Source organism: Hyaloscypha bicolor (genome assembly GCF_002865645.1).
Source record: "Hyaloscypha bicolor E unplaced genomic scaffold K444scaffold_117, whole genome shotgun sequence".
NCBI lineage: Eukaryota > Fungi > Ascomycota > Leotiomycetes > Helotiales > Hyaloscyphaceae > Hyaloscypha > Hyaloscypha bicolor.
The window spans coordinates 1214665-1238958 of record NW_020194619.1 but is presented as its reverse complement, the minus strand read 5'-3'; the positions used below and the strand labels follow the sequence as shown (position 1 = coordinate 1238958).

The following is a 24294-nucleotide window of genomic DNA, read 5'->3' as shown; positions in this document are numbered from 1 at the left end:
AGCTCAGGAATTACTAAGATCTTAAGATAAGAATATTATAATAATATAACTAAAGGCAAGGCATTTATTAGAATTATTATTTATTACTATATTTGAATTAAAGGCTTTATAATTATTACTAAACTTATTTATTACTTAATAAAAAAAGATATAATATAAAACTGGAATAATAAATAAAAGCAAGCTATATAAATTCTTTAAGAAAAGCTTATTATTATTCTAATACTTTATAAGTTATATTATAATCTATTAGAAAATTAGGGAATAATTATATTAGTAATAGATATTAGCCTAAATAAATAGAGTAGAACTCTTAGTTAATATAATAATAAAGGGAAAAAGAAAGTTATATAATATAAGTCTAGAATCTGGAATAATATTAAATAAAAATATAATATTATTAAAAGGAAATACCGAGAACTAGTAAAGTATTTATAAAAAGTATAGTTCTAGCTATATAGAGTTTACTTTATTCTTGAACTAGATACTAATATACTTGTTATATAGCTAAGTAAAGCGGCTATGAATTTTTCTAGAGCTCTAGTTACTTACTAGCTAGTATAGATTTAATTATTTGATTTTAAAATTAAGTATATTAAAGGAACTAAGTATACTATTACTAATAAACTATTAAGATATTTATAATAAGAAAGTAATACTAAAGATAATAAGAATATTAATAAATAGTTAGTAATAGAGCTTAATATTATTAGAATAGTACTTATTAGACGAAAAGTTTAATTAAAGAAAGTAGTTCCGGTTTAATTATATAATATTATTTTAAGAAATCTAATTCTTAAGCCCTTTATTAAATATTTGAATAATAGTATCTAGTTACTAGAGATTAATAATTAAAGCCTTACTATATCTAGAAGCGAATTAGTAATATTAAAAAATAATAAAATCCGGAAGTTATATAATAAAGGCTATAGCCTTTTATATATAATTTCTAATAAAGTAATAGATAATAATACTAACTTTTATACTTTACTTAATAACCTAACTATTTTACTAGATTCTTTAGATAATAGCTATTTTAAATAATACTAGAATATTATATAATACTTTATAATATTCTTTAGACTAGAAGAAATATCTAGAGCCGAGTTTTAAAAGTTAAGTAAAGAAGCTTTAAATTATAGTATAAGAGATTAATTACTATAGAAAGTTATATCTAAAGTATATTTATTTTGACTTATTATTAATAATTAAGAGTAAAGGGAAATTATTATTAAAGAGCTATATAATAAGATTAGATATATTAGAAGAAAGAGTACTTTTTATTTAGTAGCTAGCTATTATTATTAGGAAAATTACTATAACTATATACGGAAGTATATTAATACTTATAAGATTTATTAGTATAAAAGTAAAAGAAGATAAAAAGAAGCTCTATATCTAATAAAAGCTATATTTCTTTTTTATTATCTTGGAATTAATATAATTAAACTACTAAACTATAAAGGATATAACTCGTTAGTTATTACTAGAGATAACTTTTTAGAATAAATTAAGGCTAGATCTTTAAAGAACCTAACTAGTAAAAAGATTACTAAGTTTATTTAAAAAGAAATTATTTATAAATATAATTTATTTAACTAGCTTAAAATAAATAATAGATCGGAATTTAAAGAAATAGTAATTTAGGAGCTTAATAAGCTAGGAATTAATAGAATTATTATTTTGGCTTATAATTTTAAGGGAAATAATATAATTAAAAGAGGATATTAACTAATTATTTAAGTACTTATTATATTTATAATAAATAAAAAGAAGCCTTAAATAGATTTACTATTATATATTCTATTTATTAATTAAGTTACTATATATAAACTAACTGGATTTATTTTCTTTTATATAGTCTATAATAAGAAAGCTATATTATTTATAGAAATATACTTTCTAATCTGGAAAATACTTAGATAAGATAAAGTCTATAATAAAGAAATACTTCTAAAGATATATATAAAATAAATATAAATAAGAAATAAAGATATTAAAGAAGCTAGAATAAAGAAGAATAGATAATACTAAGAGAAAAAGAAGTAATTTAATATTACTTACTAGATTTATTTAAAGCCTATTTCTGAAAAGAATCTAGTTCTTATATATAATATTAAATTAATAGATTAAGACAAGTTAAGAAATATAAAACTATTATATTATTAGCTTGGCTTATATAAAATAAGATATATAGATTAATTAAAAAAAATACTATATACTAGAAAAGCTTAATAGTATTATATTTTAAAAAATATATACCGGGAATTAACTTAAATAGTTTATTAAAAGAAATAGATTCTAGTATTTCCCTAAAAACGAAGTTAATAATAAATATATACCTATAAATAAATGTTTTAAAATAGATATAGAACTAGAAAAGAAAGTAATTATAGAGTATTATAAGCGAAATAGTATTTAGGAAATCGAGAAAGCTACTAGTATTATTATATATATTCTAGAGTTATTAGAATTAGAAAAAGTAAAGTATGTCTTTTTTATAGAGAACTAAAAGGAAATATCTAATAATAGAAGCTTTTTCTGACCTGAAATAAAGCTAATTATCTTTAATTCTTTATATATTTTTTGTTTTTTTCCTTCTAACTATTATTTATAATTATTAAAGAATATTATTATTAGACTATTATTTTAGAAATCGGATAAGCTTTACTATTACTTATTTCTTATTATTATCTAATTACTATTACTAGATAATATTCTTAATATATAAGATTCTATTACTAGATCTTAGGAATTAAATATAAAGAATTTCTTTTAGTATAAGAATAAATAAAGAATTAAGAGGTTATTTTATAAACTCTTAATTCCGAACTATAGTAATAGATAGTAACTATATTTAGAAATAAGAAAAGAAGAGAAAAAGAAAAAGAACTTTTTATATATGTTTTACTAAACTAGAAATCTTTTAGAAGCTTTACTTGCCTTTTTAACTAGCTATTTTTATGGCTTATACTAATCTAAAGCTTAACTATAATATTTATAGATCTCGACTTTAACTTAAACTATTATTATAAGTTTTCTTATAATATATAAATAAACTTCCTAATTAGGAGTTATATATAAACGAAATAATTGAACTAGAAGCCCTATAAGAGAAAAGAGAAATCTTATTAAATCTAATAATTATTTCTAAAAATACTTAATAATATATAATTCTGGGAATTCTTTAGATATTAGATAAATTAGATCTGCCTATTTAAAGCCTATCTTATATTAGAAAACCTACTTCTTCTCCTATATACTTATAGCTATACTTAAAGTATATACTATAGCTATTTTAAAAGTATATACTAAGACTTAGTTAGTATATTATATATTTCTATTTTTATAAAGAACTTCTTTTATATAAAATCTTTTCTCTAACTATAATACTATTTTATTATAGGAAACTAGTTATATTTTTAAAAAGCTAATATAATTTACTAATTCTTACTATTAATCTATTTCTTGCTATTAAATATTATTTAAATAATTCTTATATTTTTAATACTAATTCGGAATATCTAATTTTTCTATATTTTATATTAATTTTAATATTAATTATTTCAAACTTAATAATAGTATTATAAATCCTATTTATCTTATCTTATAGTTTTTCTTTTTATATATTTTAATACCTTTAGTATTATTTTTATAAATATAAATATTACTTTAAAGTTCTAATTAACTAAATAGTTTTATATTATATAAAGTCAACTTTAATAAATACTAAATAAATATAATTAGCTTTTAGAAGAGATATAAATTAGTTTTAGAAAAAGTAATATCTTATTCTAAGTTATTCTTTAATTCTATTATTCTAACTTCTTTTCTATTAATATTTACTTTATATTTTTCTAATATCTTTAGTATATTTATATACTTTATTTTTTATATATTTCCTATATTATTTCTTTTCTTTTATATTATTTTTTAAGTTAATAGAAATATCTCTAAATAAATAAGACATTGGGATATATTTATATTATAAATTTTTTATTATTTTCTTTTATATTCTAATACTTTAAATACTATTACTATATTTATATTTCTATTATATTACTTTTTTATTTCCCTGTTATTACTATTTAGTTTAATTTACCTTAATTATTTCCTTAATTATATTTCTTTAGATATATATATTTATATTCTTTTTTATAATAAAAGTTTAACTTTATATTTTATTTTTTATAATTATTTCTAATTTATAACTATATTATCTTAAATATATCTAATTATTATATTTACTTTCCCTATTATATATATTACTATTTTAGCTTTATTTTCTTACTAGAAAGAAAGAAAAACTCAAATATATATAATATCTTTATATAATCTAAGCTTATTCTAATTTGCTCTTTATTTTGAAATATATTTAAAAGAAATTCTTATAATTTCGAGAATCTTTAATTTTATAACCTATAATTATTATACTAATAATATCTTTATAATTTATTAAGAATAATAAAATAGCCGAAATATAGATTTCTTAAGCTAGTAAAGTATAATAGCTAGTTCTTGCAAGCCGTAATACTATTAAAAGTCTATAGATTAATAGTATTAAAGTTTAGAATATTAAAGGAGTTTGGGTAATTATAAAAGGCCTACTAATACTAGAAAAGATAGCTATAATTACCGAATTTAATATAAATATCCTAAATAAGCTAAGCGGTATATATAATAAGCTCTTAAAGTAGAAAACCTTTATTAGAAATAGAACTAGACTGGGATTAACTAAGAAAGAGCTAAAGAACTACTAAGCTAATAATAGAGAATTCGAGAATATTATTAAAGGCATTTCTAAAGATAGATAAGAGAAGCTTAATAAAATTAAGACTATAGTAAATAGTCTAGAAATTAAGGGTCAGAATAGAATTATATTATATAGTAAAGCCTTTGGCTAATATATTAATAATATCTATAATAATCTTGGTAAAAATATTTATAAGAAGTTATATTCTCTTTTTAAGATAAAAGCTTTAGTATATAAAGCTATTTTAGAATATATTAAGAATAAGAAGTATTAAAATACTAGTATATTTACTAAATCAGATATTACTAAGGTAATTAAATATACTAAAGCTATTTTGGAATATAAAGAATTAGAGTTTAAGCTATTATTAGCTAATAATCTTAAAGCTAGATAATATATCTTTAATATTTCCGGAATTCTAATTAAGGAAATTTATAATAATAAGCCTTTTTCTACTTTCTGAGATAAGCCTAAAGAATAGGCCTCTATTATAATTTTAGCTTTAATTTAATTAGATTTAGCTAAAAAAAAAATAAAGCTAATTTAATAGAGTCTAGTAAGAAAACTACTAGTAAAGCTAGTAGAACTAGTATAACTAGATAAGAAGAACCTAGTAAAAATAGAAAGTAAGCTAAGCCTAAGACTTCTAATAAATAATAGAGATCTAAATACTAAATTAAGTATAAAGTTAGTAAAATAGAGGAAAGTAAAGAGAAATCCTCTATTCTAAAGGAAAAGATACTATCTAGAAAGATTCCTATAACTATATCTAGAACTAAGAAGCAGAAAATTAAGGATATTAAATCCGGAGAACTTAATAAAGATATTTAGTATATTTATAAGATATTAGCTAAATAGAAATTAATATTTAGTTAGTAAAATAAGTATATTTTTAAGGAAATATATAGTAGTATTATAGGACCTATTTATAAGCAAGAATACTATAGGGTTAATAATAGATTCCTTAAAGTTCCCTATATAGTATATACTTAGTAACTTGCTAATATTTTCTTTATTAATATATAAGAGATTAAGAATACTCTAAAGCTAGTTACTAAGATTTATAAAGTTATTAAAAGCAAGAAGTATATTTCTATTACTTGAGTAAATAAGAAGATATAGGATTTCTTTTTTAAGAATTAGGAAATTAAGAAATATAAATATAAGTATTATATTTCTAATTAATTTCGCCCAAATCTATAACTCTAATTTAATATTATAGTTTCTATTCCTGAGTCTAGTATTACTAATCTGGATACTAATAGCTATATTTATAAGAAGAATTACCTAAAGTAAATTAAGAAGCTTAGTATTTGAGAGCTCTTAATAAAAGAAATAAAGATATTATAGTTTTATCTCCGAAAAAATAATATATTAATATATAGAGATCTTAGTAATAACTACTTTATCTTAGCCTCTTAACTCTTAATAGCAGATTTATTAATATGGCTCGGATTTTATAAGGTATTAAATAAGTATTCTATTTATTTAATTACTTACCTTTAGCTAGCTAGATATTTTACTTCTGGAAATATTAATTATAATTAGTATAAAGGCAATACTAAAGATCTAGCTATTATTAAAGCTTTAAGTAACGAATTCTATCTTAATAAAAAGTATTAGAATATTAGTTATATTTTCCTTATAAACTATAAGAAGGCTATTATCTTTAATAAGAAGTTCTTTAAAGATATTAATTATTTCTCTATTTCTAATAAATTTGAGCTAGAAGTAGCTAAGGAAATAGGCGAGTATTTACTAAAGGTAATAGAAGAAAAGACTCCGAATATAGTCTATTTAACTAGATAAATAAATACCTTTAGTTAGATAATCTATAAGTCTGAAATTATGAAAAAGTATTAATTCTTAAATAATATATAAGTTAAAGAATAGCTTAATAATAATTTGCTACTTAATAGGCCTTTTACTATAGTTCTAATAAGTCTAGTTATTATTAAGAATAAAATATATGAAAATAAAGTCTTTTATAAGATTATTAAAGCCTTTTATCTAGAGCTTTCTTCTTTTATTAAAGATTAATTCAAGAATATAATAAATAATACGAAATTCGAAGAAGCTATTTATTTAGAATATATTAGTATAATTTATAATATAATTTACTATAATAAGCTTCCTTAATACCTAGTAGTAAAAGCAGAAATTAAATAATAGTTAAAGGCAAATACTAATTAATATAAAGAACTATATTAGATTTGATATAAAAATATAACTAAGCGGGTTTAAATTATCTTTAAGCAAATTCGGGAATATGAAATAAGATTATTTAAGGGAAATAAGTCTTATTTTAGGTATATAGAGAAGAAATTAGATTAATTAATAGAAGAAGATCCTGAATATTTTATTATTTTGGACTCTAAATAGAATTTTTCTATTATTTTTAGTATTTAGGGAATAAGTATAAATAAATAGAAAGTCAGATATAGTATAATAGGCTATACTTATTAAAAATTATATTATCTTAGTAATTTTAAGATTTAGGTTATATAATAAATACCACGGCCTTTATATATAACTTGTAGAAATTATATAAGAGAGCTAGTTTTTCTATAGACTTAGAAAATAATTCTTTATAAGTATTTAATTAATTGAGTCTTTATATATTATATACTATTTATATTTTATTATTTATACTTTTAATTTATTATTTTACTATTAAGTTACGTTTTATCCTTTAATATACTTTATATGGGTTTTTGTCTTATTATAGTTTCCCTCCTATAATAGCTAGTATAATTATAGCTTATTTTAATTTAATATTATAAATATATTTATTAATATAAAAAGAGATTCTAATAAGCTTATAATAATATATAAGCTACTAAACGGTTTTAAGATACTAGATTATATAATATAAATAAATTAAGCTTTATATAAACTATAAGATTCTCTTATTTTATAATATAAGTATTAGATAAATACTTTTAAGAAAATTAGACTTTCTAAATTTAATAAAAAGCTCTATATTTATATAAATATAAATTATAAGATCTTTATTATTTTTTATATAAATAACTTTTAAGTACTTTATTATAAGAATAATAAAATATATATTTAATTAATTATTATTTAAATTAAGATAATTTATAAGCTTTATAATATATAAGATATAAAATAGTTTTTAGAAATTTATATAATTAGAAATTAAAAAACTAAAAAGCTCTAGCTAGTTTATAATACTTATATTAAGAAAATTACTAAGAAGTTTAAGATAATAAATAGAAAGTATTCTAGTATTTTATTACCTGGAATTAATTTTTAGAAATATAATAATTAAACTTATTTATATTAAATTAAAATATATTAAGAAAAAATTAGATTACTATTTTATATAATAATTATAATTAGGCTAAATATAGCTTTTATTACTTTAGTATTCTTTTAGTTCTTAATAAATCCTATTCTAGAATACTTTATAGCTATAGATTAGGCTCTTTAATATTTATTTAAAACCCGGTTTTTAGTAATTTAATATAATAGGAAATATAAAGAAATATAGCTATAAATTATATCTAATACTTTATATATAAATAATCTAGATATATAATAATTAAATTAGAAATATATAAAGTTATTTATATAATAAAAGAAACTATAGCTTTCTAGAGGCTATTTAGGAATCTCTATTTAGATCTTAGAAATCTTTAAACTATATTCTATAATAATAAATAAACTATTTAACTAATTATTAGAAAGAATAAAAGAATTATTATAAAGCTTTATTATATTAATATCTAGAATATAACTATATTAAAAGTATAATAAAGATATATTTCAAGTTATATATTTTAAATAAGTAATATACTTATAAATAAACTTATAAAAAATCTATTCTAATTTAAATTCGAGAACTTTAAAGCTTTATTAAATCTTTAGGATATTAGAATAAAGATTAAAATAATTAAATAATATAAAAGAGGCTTTTATTTATATTTTTTATTTATAAAATCTATTAAAATAATAGAGCTTAAAAGCTAATAATAAAAGATCTAAAAGCGCTTTATTATAGTATTAATAAGCTTATATAAAAGTTTCTTTATCTAATTAAACTATTTCTTATTTCTATTAATAGCCTTTTAAACTTTAGTAAAAAAGCTCTTATTATTATTCTTTTTATTAGATTTAGTAATCTCAAATATAATATAAATAGAATATCTAAAAATAATTAAATACTTTAAAATAATTAAAATCTATAAAAGAGAATTAAAAAAAGAAAGCTTATAGTATCTTTAGTAATTAGAAGTTCTATAAGAAAGAGCTATATAATAGAAATATAAGAGATTAGAATAACTAAATAAGAATAACTAGAAATATATTTCTAGTAATAAGAATCTTTATTAATAGTATTATAATAAGAACTATTACTTTTATTTTTTAGAATAAATAAAACTATATTAAGTTAAAACGAGCTTTAAAATAATATAGAGAACTTATAATAACTTATATAAGGGATTTCTCTAAGACTAGTATAAGTAGAACGAAAAGTATAAGGCTTTAATATAGACTTCTTTACTTTTAGTAAAGAGGTACTAGAAGTATTAGAAAATATTATAGAAATCTAAACCTTAATATTTTATTAAAAGTAAGCTTTATATTAATAGTTAAGAATAGTACTTATAATAGACTTATAAGCTATTTAATACTATTTAAAGTTAGTAAAAGATAAAATAAGAATATATTTCAAATTAAAAATATCTTGGATTTATAAACCGGAATTAATTTAATAATAATATAAGAAGAAATAAAAGCCATATTTATAATAATTAGAAACTTGAAAAGAAATCTCTAGAAAGGTATTAAAGAAAAGTATTTAATTAGAGGCTCTGGAATTAATAGAAAGAGAGGCTTTATATAAGGCTTTTTTGAAATTCGGTAATCTAGGGAAATAATATATACTAAGCCTATTTAGATTAGAATATTAATATAGCTTTATAAAACTTATATATTAGATAAATTTTACTATTTTAAAGTTCTCTAATTAGATAGAATAAATAAAATATAGTATTATATCTTCCTGAGAAATATATTATAGTAAGAATTATTAAATTAGGGCTAATATAATTACTTTACTTAGTTAGGATCTATATATTTATTTTCTAAAGCTTTATACTTTATTTAAACTCTTTCTAACTAGTTTAATTAATTCTTTTATTATTTAATATAATTCTCTATTTTATAATCTTTATATATATTACTTATTATTATAGGTAATTAGATTAATATTACTTTTTATTTCTTTATTTCTTTATTTATATATATTTATCTTATAGTTCTATTATATTAAATTTCTAAAGCTAAGTTCTATTTAATATATATATAATTTAAAAATAAAAGAATTTATAATAAGTTTATAAAAAGAATTTAGTAATAAAGATATTTAGATATCTAGTTTAGATATCTAATTTAAATATTAGATATCTGATTTAAATATCTAATTTAGATATTAGATATTTAGATATCTAGTAATATTTAGAATATTAAAATAAATATTTCGCTTTTAAATATTTTATCTATAATAAAAAATTTAAAAAGTAAAATATTATAATTCTAAAAAGATTTAAAGCTTTAAAAAACTTTAAAAATATATATAAGATATATATTTCAGAAAAAGAATTCTATAAATATAAGTATTATATAAATAGAAAAAAGAATTTTTAAGAAATTAGTTTTAAAGAATAATAAATAATTAATTAAATAATTAATTAAATAGCTAATTATTTATTAATTAGTAAAAACTAAAGTTTTTTTTCTTTAGGCTATTAGATACTTTTTTTATAAAATTAATAAATAATTTCTTCTTTTTATAAAATAGTTATTAGTTCTTAATAAAAGCTAGTTATTTTCTTATTTAGGCTATTAGATACTTTTTTATAGAATTAATAAATAATTTTCTTTTTTAATATAGACTAATTTAATTTTATTATCCGTTCCGCTACTGCCAGCTTTATATGGTCCGTATATAGCTAAGCGAAAACTAATGAAATGCCATATTTTAAGACTTTAAGAGACGTCTCCCTGAAATTTAGTAATCTGTGCCCTGAACTTTAGCGATATGGTCGCTAAAATATAGTAAGCTTCAGTTATAAATTTTGGTGTTCCTTGCTTAGTAATATATACGGACCATGTAAAGCTAGTAGCAGCGGAACGAATAGGCTATTAGATATTTCTTTAGCTTAAAAGATTTTATTCTCTAATTTATATATATAAATTAATTAGTATTAGTTTACTAGTAATATATAATACTATTATATAAATATAGAAATATAAAAATATTAAAATTAGTAATTTTTTTTTTTAGAAATAAGAATTATAATATTATAGTTTTAATATATAATTCCTAAATTTACTAAATCTAAAAAGAATTAGTTTACTAATTAAATTATTTATATAATATAAGATTATATAATTATTATTTATTATTTATATTTTATTATTTCTAGTTACTTTTATATTATATAATTATATTATATAACTATTAATAATTATAGCTATATTAATAATTATTTTGTTTTTATTTTCTTTATTAGCTTTAATAATTTTAAATAGAAATATATTTTAAAATATTAAAATTAGTAATATTAATTATTAATATAGCTATTTCTTTAGAAATTATATATATAATTATAAGATACGAGATATAAAATATAAATAATAGAATATAAGTAATAAAATATAAAATACGAGATATAGTTATATAATCTTATATTTTATTAGTAACTTAATTAGTAAATAAGATTTTTTTAGGCTTAGTAAATTTAGGAATTATATATTAATACTATAATATTATAATTCTTATTTCTAAATAATAATAACTTTACTAACTAATATAACTAGTATTTCTATATTTATATAATAGTATTATATATTACTAGTAAACTAATATTAATAAAAGAAAAAATAATTATTTTAAAAATAATAATACTAGTATTAAATTTAATAAAAAAGAATTATATAATAAAAATAATAAATTTTATTAATAATATTATAATAAATACTATTACTTTTTTTTCTTTTAAAAGTAAAAAATACTATATTAAATTAAATAAGCTTTAAAATAATATAAAAAACTTATAATAATTAAAATAAGAAATTTCTTTAATTTTATTATAAATAAAATAAAAAATATATAATTTATTTTTATTTTTATTTAAAAACTTTAGAAATGAAATATTAGGATTTTAAATTTTAAATTATAAAATATAAGTTTTATATATAATAAATTTATATATTATTTAATATTATTTAAAAAATTAATAAAATAATATAAAAAGTTAATTTATAAATATATTATTAATTTATAAAAATTTAAAATTTAAAAAAAGAAATAAGAAAAGATATTATATATATAAGCTATAATTATAATAATTAAAAGCTTAGAAAGAAAGCTTTAATAATAATAATAATAATAAAACTTTTTTATAAAATATATAATAATAAAATAATATATAAATAATTAAAATAAATTAATTTAATTATATATATTTCTTATATATATTTCTTATATTTTATAATTTATATTATAAGTATAGTATTTAGAACTTAGAAAATAAGATAAAAGATCTCTTATAAAAATAATTTAAAGCTAAGAAAAAGAAAACTAGAATATAAGAGGCTATAAGAAAATATATATATCCTATAATATACTAGTCCCGAAGGGGCTTAGCCTTCTAAATATTTCTAGTATATTTCAAATATACTTTTCTAATAAGGCAGCTATATTATATATATCTAGGAAGTATCTAATATTTAGTAAGATATCTCAGATACCAGATATCTGAGAATTATAATAATTTATATATATTTCTTTAATTATATAACTATATTATATATATTAAATAATTAGAATATTAAAATAGCTTATTTTAAATTAATAATTAAGTTTTAAACTAATAATTAAACCTTAAGCTAATAATTAAGCCTTAAACTAATAGTAAAACCTTAGGCTAATAGTTAAATCTCAAGCTAATAATTAAACTTTAGGCTAAAAATTAAGCCTTAGACCGAAAATTAAGTAAAATATATATTTTAAACTTAAGTAAATTTTCTTTTTTATTCTCAGGCTTCCTTAAGATTCTTTTCTCTTTTTTAGCTTTAAATTATTAAAATAAAAATAGTCTAACTATATATTTTAGGCCCTAGATCTTATACTTATAGTAATACTAGTTTCTTAAAGTTTTTTTGATTTTTGATTTTTGATTTTTTTTGGTATTCCCTACTAAAACGAGCCGACTAATTAGAATAGCGGAATAGACCCACATCAGAAAAGTAGCGAATCAGAAGCCAGATGTCATGTGATTTAACTCGTAGTATATTCTTTTCTTCCCTTTTTTCCACGTCCAAAACCCCTTCAACTTTAAGCAAGCTTAAAGGTTGAAGGCATTGCCTATGTCCCGTATCCCGTGTCCCGTGACTACGCACGTGACTCCCAAAGGAACAGCTGTACCAACAATAACCTCAACCCACAATTTTTCCCACTAGAGTCCGTTTCCGTCTTTGAACCTACCTGAGAAGTCGCTGCTCTAACCTAAGCCGAGTCCCGAGTCCTGAGCATGTTAATAAGTCTGCTGGATTTTGCTGGGGGGGGGTCTAGAATTGGATCCTTGACTGGCCTTTTCTAACTTTAGCTAGCGGCAGCTATAGCCGAGGAGTCGAAACAGGTTGCCGTCCACGCTGGGTCCGTCCACCATCGCTCTCACCTTCAACTCACCCAAAATTGCCGGTAAAGCAGCTCTGCTCACCTTTCTGAACAGAAACAGATTTTGTTCATGTCAGGATTGGCGTGTGATAATCATCTGTTGTATCCAGCCTTCGACTTCGCATTTAGGCTAGCGCGACCGTCTCCCATGGACGCTAACAAGTCTAGTCCTGCACGCGCTTTCCACGACGGATTTCGCGCAATAAGATGTATTGGAAGATATCCATCACTTCTGGAGATGGACGGATTTGCGCCACCTTTGAGAAGAAATCGCGGCACATCCAGACAATCTGTTGGCGCATCAGCGGCATAATGCAATGCGGTCGAACCATCTTCTGCCACCTCGTCAATCGATATTCCTTTGGCCAAAAGCAATTTAACCAGGTCTACGTTTCCAGAGGATGCAGCGAAGTGAAGGCAGGAGCGGCCGTCTGATGATCTTGCGTTGATATCAACCTCGCAGGATTTTGCAATAAAGTACTGGGTGGCTTCGAAAGAGCCAGATCCTGCAGCACACAACAGAGTACGTCCGTCTGAAGTTCTCTTCACTTGGTCAGTTGCGTCTCTTCTGGACTCTACCAAGTACTGAACGATCTTCAGGTTGTGGCCCGCGGCGGCCAGATGTAAATGGGTCTCTTCGTTGCCGTTGGTCATCTCGAGGTCGGCTCCCATCTCTTCCAGGTATTGAAGTACTTGGAGAGAGTGTGCATTTGCTATTGCCAAGTGACTAGGAGTCTCTCCACGTTTGTTTCTCCCATCAATACCTGCTCCTCTCTCAATTAAAACTCTCACCACCTCCAGGTGCCCGTTTTCTGATGCATAATGAAGGGCCGTGTTTCCGTCCTCGCCATTTGTTGCATCAATGTCTAAGCCAACATGGCATAGTAGCTTCGATACCACTTGATCTTGTCCAAAAGAAGCTGCATCCCATAGGGATGGACCATAATCTGTCATTTGGTCTCCGGCAATCTTCCCCAGTGGGGCCTCCTTTTCCAGCAAAACGATTGCCCTCTCCCGGCTTCCTTCGAACTCGAGTCCAAGTTTAATAAATTCCGATCTTACCTCCTCCGGGATATTCTTTTCCGTGACTAACTCTAAGAGCCACCAGAATTTGAAGTAACCAGAAGAGTCATCATCATCATCATTATCATCATAGCCATCATCAGATTGCATGTAGCTGATACAGTCAATATCAAGCACTGCGCCAGCTTCAAGCAGAAGCCGTGCATGATCTTCATCCTCTGTTCTCAAGGCCACTCCGAGCGGAGATAAAGAATGTCGCTGATCTGACCTGAACTCTAGGTTTGCCCCAGCATTCAAAAGTGTTTCCACTGTCCTAACTCTCGCCAAATCTCGCCATTTCGGGTCCACCGTTGCCTCATAGAAGTCTATCTCAGCTTCACAGAGATTGACTCTGCCAAGCAGAGCGCACTGAAGGGCAGGCCCAAATATACTCGACTTGTTGACATCACAACCTTGTTTGAGTAGCCATTGGCAAAGCTCAGCGAGGGCGAGGCTCGAAGCCCAATGCAGTGGCGTTGTATTGGCGATGTTGAGTTCAGTCACGTTGTAATCACCGAGATCTTTGAGCACACTCTGAGTCCAGCGAAGGAATTGATGATTCTTGGACGGCGCAAAGAGAATTCGCGATAATCGCACTATGATATCGTCTTCTAGGTGATCATAAACGTGGTCATCCCAATGCTTTGCTGCGTACTTCCAGAATGGGAATTCTGCATTTCGTGGGGAGCCGTAGTGCTCATCCTTGCGGGCATCAGTTGCGAAGTGTTTCAGGCAGAGGTAGGTCAAGCAAACTCTCCCCAACTCGACATCTCCACCCTCAGGTTGGACACGATACCTAGTAAAATTGCTGTTCTGGATGGGGTCGATGGTTAATAAGAATTCCTTCACTGTGAAGTGAGATAACTCGATCCCGCTCGAGTCAGATCTTCTTCTGACCAAGCTGCTGCACCATTTTAAGATCTCGCCCTCCTCAGTGATGGAATCTCGGTCCAGACTTTCGTCACCTTCATTGATGGAGATTGCCTCTAGTAGCGCCTCTGTTGAGAGAGGGGTTTTGGCGCAAATGATCCACCGTAAGACGCGCTGCACAAGAATCTTGTTGCCTTCATTGCTTGCGTTGACTCTTTCTAGTATTCGTTCGTACGTGGCGAAAAGAGTCGGCGGAAGCGACATTAGTGCCTTGCGACGTGCGGCGTCGTTGTTAAGCTCGCACAGATAGTCCATCTGGCAAGCCACCCATCGAAACCTAGGGTGTGGGATGAGTACCACGATCAGTCCAGAGGAACAGGAGCAACTCACATTCCTTCAGCCCCTCCAATCAGACGTTCCATGATGTGCTCTTTCAATTTAGGATCCCGCAATCGGAGCTGCTTCCTTCGAATACGCTGTTCAATTTCAGAGGCGACGTAAAGTTTTAGGTCGCCACTCCTCGCGGCTATGGCGACTTGTTCGTACTGTGAAAGGTGGTCCTCGATATCCACTTCTCGGCGGCTGGTAAAGAGAGTTTTGATATTACTATCACCTGATAGATTGAGACTTCGAAGAAGCTCGACAACATGATATCGATCCTGTACACATTCGTCCAGGGCATCAACAATGATGAGTGCATTTTCGAAGCATGTCGTTATGCTCTTCAAAAGGGTACACAGCTCTGCTGCTGTTGGTGGGATCACTGGCTTTCCTTTAGGATTATGATTTTTGTAAAAAGTCTCTACACTCTCCAACGCTGGCTCACTCTGCATTGCAAATTGCTTGATGAGGGAGCCTAATATGTTGATTGGATCCTGGGTCGAAGATTCTTTGTAATCGCAATAAAAGTAAGCGAGGCCATCGGTACCGGCACTCTGATCGATCAGTTTCTGCGTTTCTTGGATGATGGTAGATCTAGGACATTAGATCGCGTAGCACAAAATGCTTAGGAATAGTTGGATCTCACGTCAGGATAGTCTTTCCTGCTCCGGCTGTTCAAAGGCCAATTCCTTTAGTCCCCTTTTGAAATTGTAACAGAGCTGAGCGCGCTCACCCGAAATAAAGGAAGGCTGCACTTACGAATACCATAAAGCCACAACTTCGCATTCTTAGTAGAGTACCAGTCTTTGAACTCTTTCCCATCGGTAAACCAAATTCCGGTACCGGGTTGCCGAAGTTTGATTGCAGTCTCCTGATTCTTCTTTGGATCGGCAGATCCTAAGAAACCTAAGATTTTCTGACGTTCTTCATCTGCGCGAGATGTATATCAGTACACCCCACAGGAACAAGTTAATATCTGGAATGGAACATACTGAGTGCTATTCTAGCTTGTTGAGCACGCCTTTTCTGAAGGTCCGATCTCAATTCTGCTACGCCTTTCGCTACCGTATCTTGTCGGGCAAGAGCGAGAAGTAAAGCAGTCCTTCAAAGTACAATCGTCATCAGTAAGCACCTATAATTAAATTATTGACATTATGAAGTGACTACTCACATTCCATCTGCGCTTAGGGCTAAGCTCAGGGTTGACTTATGCCTTTCTACATCCGCAATCAACGACTTCGTCTCCGAGCTCGATAGGGGCCAGTGAAGTCTTCTTTTCGTAGCCTCCAATGGATTATGGGACTTAGCTGGGTTAGACTTGTCAAGTCGCGCCTGTATCTTTTCCAACACCGCGTAGCATGAGTGGATGTGATGAATTTGCATCGTGGAGTCGAACTTCTCGCCTTCAAAGCGACAGGCGACAAGGTGTAGGCTATGTAGAACACCGAAAAGGTTCGTGACCTCCGAAATCAATGCTGCCACCTGGCTCCCCGCGCCCTTTGTATCTTTTAAATACTGGTATCCATTTCCGATGACCGTTTCTGCGATGGTTATTAGGCCAGCCACACTGGCTGCAACAGACAGTGGATCCGCCATATTCGACAAGAACTCGATATGATGAAAGCTGGAGCTGTTGGGATGATGGCCAAAATGCTTCACAGGCTGCGCACCACGTTCTTACTACTTAAGCTATACCGTGTAACAATTCACAAAAGCAAAGAATATGAAGCCATCCTAGGGTTGAGGCGCAGCTTGAGTGAGGCGATGAAAATGGAGTGATCAATCTGCGCTTGGGGGAGGCTTTCTGTGTGCCTCGCCCACGAACTTTTACTGAAATATCGTTCATTGGCGAGCCTCAACAGGCCGCATACGCCACTACGGCAGTGTTTGGTGCATCGCCACCAAAGCATAATGCTAAGTTGTGGCAATGTTTGCTGCGCCAGCCACCGCAACCCACTTCGGTATTTGTCTCTGAGGTGGGAGCGATGGTCAAGTCTGAGGAAGGAGGTTCGGGGACGAATACACGTCCGTTCCCCACACCAATCTTTGCATCACTTGATGCCACGGTTCGACGAACGAGCAGATACAAATCGCCAGCTGAAAGCAATTCCCCTTAGCTAGCTTAATTCTATACCCAGGCCTCTTTGACGCCCGGGTGATCAATCGTATTATCTTTATCGAACCCAGCCTCCATTTTCCGAGGGTTTGAGGCTACCAGTGCACATCATGTTGAATGGTTGACATCAGGAGCCTAAGAACATTCTTGGGGGAAGTGTTGAAAGTGTGGTGGAGTGAGTGATGGAGAAGAGAGGGAGTGAGTTCCTCTCGATCCCGTCACGTGAAGTCACATCGGAGGAACCAAATGCCGTGCCTCGGCCAGCTTCGTCTGGCAGTCGGGCACCAATCCCTCAAAGTCCAGCATCTCCTTCATTTTGCTATTTATTTACCAGTCACTCCTTAATCATGGCCTCCGGAGCACGTCTTCCCCTGCGATCTATAGCTTTTACTGCAGCACTGACTCTCAGCATCACAGCCTCTCGAATGAGCATTCGAAAGGTCCTCCTGAACTCTTTCACAGGCCCCGGTAGCACCTCTCGAATAATAGCAACACTCTTCGTCCTTGCAAACCTCAAGAATGTTCCATTCGCATGGCACGCAAGTAACTTCTCACCCTTCACCCTCCCCATCTGACTCCCGTTAGTTCCGAGTCTTCAACGCAATCTTACGACACTGCCTCTTCAGCAAGCCGAACATACCCTCCACGATTGCGCCCTCCACTATCTTCCTGCCAGTAATCACGACATCACACTCCCCATTCATGGAGTGCGACTACAATCTCCACAAGTCTAATAGCACGTACTTCTCCGACCTCGACGTAACACGCTCACATCTCGTCTGCGCTTTGCTCGAACCTGGGATCGAAGCGCTGAAGAACAACACAAGAACAAAGCTAGTCCTGGATAAAGAAGGGAAACCTATACCGGGAAGATGGAGCATCATGCTCGGTGGCGTGATGTCTACCTTCAAGCGGGAGATTGGCATGTACCAAGGCTATGAGATGTGGTCTCGAGTTCTGTGTTGGGATCGGAAGTGGATTTACGTTATTACGCACTTCGTGAAGAAGGGGACGGTCAGGCCGAGGGCGTATATTTTGACTGATGGGAGTTGGTTTAAAAGGGGATATAAGGAGGTGCATGGGAAAGGGGGTGTTGAGGTGGATGAGAAGGCTATTTTTGCAAGTGCGATTAGCAAATATGTTATCAAGTTGGGGAGGTTGACTATTCATCCGGAAGTGTCGTTGGCTGCTTCCGGATTATTGCCTGCTAGACCTGGTGGATGGGCGACGATGACTGGGCCGTCTGGGGAGTCGACACCTGAGATATTAGATGTGGAGAAGGATGAGACAATAGAGAGTCAGAACACGGATAAATGGGACTGGAAACGAATAGACGCGCAGAATCAGAAGGGGTTGAAGTTCGTTGACCACTTTGCAGCACTAGATGGATTGCACGACGAGTTCTCGGGAAGCCAGACGCCTGCTCTGGGCAAGTATAGAGATTTCCTTTGGTAGACTTTAGATAATGGTGGAATGACTGCTTCTTTTGCACGGACTATGGATAGATACTTTTAATGCAGATTTGAGAAAGCTAGCCCTTCTAGATAAAGCCTCCTTTCGTGTGGTTCGTGGCCGTGTCTTAGGGTCTCCCCCTCTCAAGAGACCGAGGTTGGCTGCGCGTTTCAACGCCTACACGTTACTGGTTCTTAGAAGGGCTCTGTCAGCTGGTTGAGATATTCATGATCATTAATTTTTAGATCGGTGTATCCACCCAATTCCCAAAACTCCCATCTATTTACATTGGACCCATATATTCAATCATATAAAACGCCAAACCCCAAGACCCCCTTTACAGAGCGAAAGCAACGAGGACGACGGCGCCAGCCATGGCACCAGCAGCCTCCAGTCTAGTTCCAGCGGCTTTGGAAGCTGTTGCGGGACTGCTTGAAGTAGATGCGGTTTGGATGGTTGATGTAGGTAACGAGGTAGTAGTTGTTGCATCCACTGCACTGCCAATTGTGCTGCCCAGATTACTGACTGCTGGGGTTGTCGCCGCACCATTGCTTGTCGTGGCTGTTAGAACTCCCGAACTCGAGGCTGCAGCGGCCTGGATGGAACAGATCTCTTGACCAATCTTTTGGGCATCTGAGAATTGTTAGGACTAAGAATTGCGGTCGCAGTGCATGATAACTTACTCAAAGCTTCCGTTGTGTTGCAAGCCTTGACAATGCAAGGCGTTGCTTGTGATGCGATAGTAGGCCGCAGAGAGCCGCATTGGCAGGCATAGTCAGTGATACTGCAGCCGGCATTGACGACGGCGTTTGACAGGCACGCGAGAGAGCATGATGGTAGTTGAGCTACATCACCCTGAATTGACTGAGAATAGACAATACAGGCCAGCATAGAGGCAACGGCAAGAATTGAGAACTTCATGTTTGTGGTGTTGAACATGAAGAACTCGAACAGACGTGGGATATTGCAAATTAAGAGCTATTGCCTGTGCGGAGCTGACTGGGGTTCCTGACCATTTTATTATCATGCACGCAAACGGGGTGGCACATCTACCCATGCTCGCTATGCTCCTCACTGGTCAGCGGCGTTGAATGCAAATCTTTTCCCATAGCAAAGTTTGATGGGCCCAAACAAGCTCAGTTTAGACAAGATCCTCGACGCAGTCTCAGGTGCCTCGGCAGCTATTGTATCTGAACATGTTGGTGCTGCTTCCCGAAAGTGAAAGACATCTTCTGGGGAAAGCCTGGTTTCCCAAATAAGGGGACGGCGGAACATACCAGGATTGAATAGGATTGGCGGCAAGGGATCTGGCCGGATACAGGATACAGCAACGTCAACTTGGTAAGCCCGGAGTGCCCCATATCTCTCGGCCACCATCGCGCTCGTTGCGTCGCTCTGTTGGATCAAACTTGTGGCTCTGATCCTCAACAATTTTGCCCACTTTACCTTCTTTGGGGAGAGCAAGCGCTGACCTATTTCTTTCAGCATTCTCGACTTCGAGTTGCACAGAACATAAAAGGGGTCATAAAGCATTGGCAATAATTTCCAGCTGGGCAGGGGAAGTTTCATGCGCTTGTCCTGGCTTGGAATTAAAGTTGCTTATTCCCTGTAGCCTACAGCTAGTGAAAGGCGCCAAAAAGCCATGTGGCGCTGAACCGCCAGAACATTTCTTTTCATCTGATCCGCCCTGTGCCGAGGTGGAACCTTGGAGGGGTGGAGGGAAACGACCTCACATCACCAGGACAGAGAGGATATACTCGTACTTGACAGCAAAGTTATCTCTATCCCAGCAAGTGAGGGGAAGCGGAGAATATCCTGGAGGGGGGTGAGATCGGCAGGAAGGGTGGGGTCAAATGGGTCGGTATAATTTTTGTGTTCCGGCCTCAAGAAGCTTGTGAAAGTCTAGCATGCTTACTTGTTCTAACATGGTGAGGTGTCACGAGGGAGGACAAGAATGGCTTCTGAGTAATTTGAAGATGATTATTGTTGTTGTGGAGATCTAGCAGTTGATGACCTCAGGGAGCTGGAGAAACAAGCTCTACAACGCTTCGACGGACTCTGTTGAAGTATTATTTCAATCCCCTCCAAATGAGCAGTGGTGACAGTAACCGAAGTGGTTTCTGCGAACACAATCATATGCAAGCTTAAACTGCTTAAGCCATTGGAATATCCGAGGTCGAAGTTTGTCGATGCGGGGAGGATGCCAAAGTTTTTTCCCCTCTACCGAAAACGGGAAAGGATTGTTTGGCTGGCTGTATGGCGTCGACGGTGTCGCCGAACGCAGATACGCAGTGAGAGCGGTCTGATAGAAGATCGAGCGATCGTCACCGCAATAATCCTGATGGCCTTGGTGAACATTGGCGGCACAGCGCTACTGTACGTCGAATTTCCACGCAGTGTTTCCAAGAAGATGGCTCCAGGGCTGCTCGTGAGTGACGACATTGAGCCATCGCGATTGTCGAACCATCCAGAGATGAAGTCTTGCTGGAACGTGTCTCTCAATTGCTGTTCGAGGAAGTCGTTCTCTTGCAGGGAACTTGAAAGCGATGCAACACTCAGAGACAACCAGGGCTTATTGTAGCCCTTTTACCCTTCTTTTCGTTCCTCAACTACAAAAGACAGTGTTCCCAATACACTCAGAATATGCTTCACTCTTCAACCGCCGGCACACAAATCTAGCAGCTCCATCATTGGGCCCAGTCATAACTTCGCTCCACTCCAATCAAACTTTCCCGAATAGCTCCTATGCAATAGGGACCTATTCTGACCAGTCCTCAGTCGATTCTGAGACATTTCTTCCCTTCCGCTAAGCTCCGCGAAATTCTGAGGTGTCAATTGTGCCCGGCGTTCCAATGCCTCGCCCCTTACTTCTTTGAACAGTGGGGACCCAGGAGGATCAGCCTTCATCAACAACTTCCAAACAATTCCCATCCAAATGTCGTCCACTGGTTCGGTCGGTTCACTGGCCCAAGGACTCCACATCACAGCCGGTCGATTGAAGGCATCATGAACGAGAGAGAGGACAGCCTGATGTGAAATTTTATAGTCTAGCCAATGTGGAACATGAGAGAAGAGAGTTGGGAACGCAAAGGTGTTGAATGTTTGACATACGAGTCGACAAGATGAAAGAGATGATTTTGGAATATTGCTAACGATTTGTCGAATGAGTTCTGGGGGAAGAGCATTCATCTTAGAACAGTAAAAGAGAAAGACAGTTGAAACTTGAAGCTAGGGCAATTCTCTCCTTTTCTCGTATTTTATTATGTCAATGGTGGCACTCAGTCAGTGCTGACATGATGCGGAGTCTCTTAGGGATTACTCTACTTTGCGGTGCCCGAACACTGCACGAGAAAGGCAATAAATAAATCATCAGCGGCCGCAACTCGTAACACCTTGATGGCAAACGTGCGAAACGCGGCGCAAATCAGATCACTAATGTGTGGGTATCAAAGTCTCATCACTTCCGACGCAACAGCCCCTCAGCCTCTTTCTGCTCCTCCTCCCACCAACTCTTGAAAGTTTTGAGCCTTTCCGTCCTCTCTCGAGCCATTCTCATCCCGGGCGTCGTCTTCATCATGCTTTCGAGCTTCTCCAATTTGTCTTCAAAATGCTGAATCGTCTCTCCCATTTCTTTCGCTCCTTTTGCCCCACCGAAGGTAAACGTCCTTCCGATGCCAATCGCACCAATGGCATCCAATCGATCTGCATCCTGAACCACGGCTAATTCAGGGTACTTTTCGATCATAGCCCTGGTTTGTGCGGGGTCTTTGCATTCAGTGGAGTATGATACGCCCAAGACGATCCTCTGCACCTTGATGGCCAGGTCCTCAGGAGCACCGAAACTCAGAAGCGTTGCGAGGACGAGTGTGTTTGCATCTTGTCCTGGCTGCAGGTACTTCTTGTCTCCGACATCATGTAGCAGAGCACCGAGTGTGATAACGTGTAGATCCAGATCCGACTCGTCCTCATCAAAGAGCGGCGAGGATTCCCTCGCCCTGTTGATTTCTGTATAAATCAAATGTGCCAATCCAACAACGCGTCTTATATGATTGAAGTCGTGAGAGCCATCATACTTGCTCATGTACTTCTCCACGAAAGCCGAGACCTTGGGAATCAACGCCGCATTGTGCTTGGTCTTTGCCTTCTTCCGCTTCTTCGGTGTGGGTTTCGGAAGTGTGAGTCCTGCTTCTGCGGCCAACTGAGCTGATGGTGCTTCGTCCCCTTCCTCGGAATACTCTCTGAACTCGGGATATTTGGATCGCCTTCTCATTCCCAGCTTCTGCCGCAGACGAGCAAGATTCCGGGTCTTGACTTCGAACCCCTCCGAGACGAGGGCAGCGGCGATTTGCTCATCATTGAGATTTTTATTGTAATGATAGACAATTCGGTCGCGGAGGTCTTGGGTAGCTGTGATACGCGTCTTCTTTCGTGGGACATTCCAAGCCGTCAGTCGACGCGATATTGTACGTTCACTGACATCGAGACCGTGGTCGAGATTCAGACGCCTAGCGATGTCAATGATGGGGATGTTTTCTTCGGAGAAGAGCTTGATGATCTGCTCTCTGAAGGGTTCGAGAGAGGTGACTTCTGGTCGTCCCCGTTTTTTTGGAAGTGTTAGTGTTGCTGCTGAACTCGGAATGTCTACGTCGCTCCCTTCGCTATCACTCGAAGTGGCGGACATGGTGGAGGATATTGTCCTAAATAACCTTATGGTTCAGGAGAGACGGTGGGAACATTGTGGGGGGGAAGCTGATTGTCTCTGCGGTCCGCCGTAGCGTCAGCCTCAGCTTGACTTCGTTCCTTCACTCCTCTCTCCCTTTACCACACCATTTGGACTTGGTACATCAGACCTTATGGAAGATCCAGTACTCGTAGAATTCAAGTATGGGCCAAAAGTATGGATGTTGCGGATAAAGCTATCCCTGTTGAACATATGCCTCGGGCATA

At 32.0% G+C, this 24294-nt stretch overlaps 6 protein-coding genes across 6 annotated transcripts; 1 reads left to right on the top strand and 5 right to left on the bottom strand.

Annotated features, from left to right (window-relative positions):
- Positions 1 to 14042: 14042 nt before the first annotated feature.
- Positions 14043 to 14357, bottom strand: K444DRAFT_497707 (ankyrin; the record flags this gene model as incomplete). The annotated part of the gene is made up of 1 exon (XM_024873305.1): positions 14043 to 14357. A coding segment is annotated over one exon (315 nt), but the record flags the coding sequence as incomplete, so codon positions are not given.
- A 1002-nt stretch (positions 14358 to 15359) lies between these two features.
- Positions 15360 to 17375, bottom strand: K444DRAFT_534293 (uncharacterized protein; the record flags this gene model as incomplete). Its single annotated transcript, XM_024875206.1, has 5 exons — positions 15360 to 15526; positions 15814 to 16331; positions 16535 to 16703; positions 16799 to 16881; positions 16951 to 17375. Coding segments are annotated over 5 exons (1362 nt in total), but the record flags the coding sequence as incomplete, so codon positions are not given.
- An 867-nt stretch (positions 17376 to 18242) lies between these two features.
- K444DRAFT_593895 (uncharacterized protein) lies at positions 18243 to 19350 on the top strand (the record flags this gene model as incomplete). Its single annotated transcript, XM_024878325.1, has 2 exons — positions 18243 to 18438; positions 18488 to 19350. 2 exons carry the CDS (start codon positions 18243 to 18245, stop codon positions 19348 to 19350), a joined length of 1059 nt encoding a protein of 352 aa, XP_024733993.1.
- A 334-nt stretch (positions 19351 to 19684) lies between these two features.
- Positions 19685 to 20268, bottom strand: K444DRAFT_534143 (uncharacterized protein; the record flags this gene model as incomplete). Its single annotated transcript, XM_024875198.1, has 2 exons — positions 19685 to 19980; positions 20031 to 20268. The coding sequence occupies 2 exons, from the start codon at positions 20266 to 20268 to the stop codon at positions 19685 to 19687; spliced, it is 534 nt and encodes a 177-aa protein (XP_024733992.1).
- Positions 20269 to 22047: 1779 nt separating this feature from the next.
- On the bottom strand, positions 22048 to 22536 carry K444DRAFT_534336 (uncharacterized protein; the record flags this gene model as incomplete). Its single annotated transcript, XM_024875208.1, has 1 exon — positions 22048 to 22536. One exon carries the CDS (start codon positions 22534 to 22536, stop codon positions 22048 to 22050), a length of 489 nt encoding a protein of 162 aa, XP_024733991.1.
- K444DRAFT_615540 (uncharacterized protein) lies at positions 22431 to 24200 on the bottom strand. Its single transcript, XM_024880752.1, has one exon. It carries the CDS (start codon positions 24026 to 24028, stop codon positions 22805 to 22807), a length of 1224 nt encoding a protein of 407 aa, XP_024733990.1. The 5' UTR covers positions 24029 to 24200; the 3' UTR covers positions 22431 to 22804.
- Positions 24201 to 24294: the final 94 nt, after the last annotated feature.

Coding starts and splice junctions, on each gene's coding strand:
- K444DRAFT_615540 (XM_024880752.1), bottom strand. CDS start 24,028: ATGTCCGCCACTTCGAGTGATAGCGAAGGGAGCGACGTAGACATTCCG.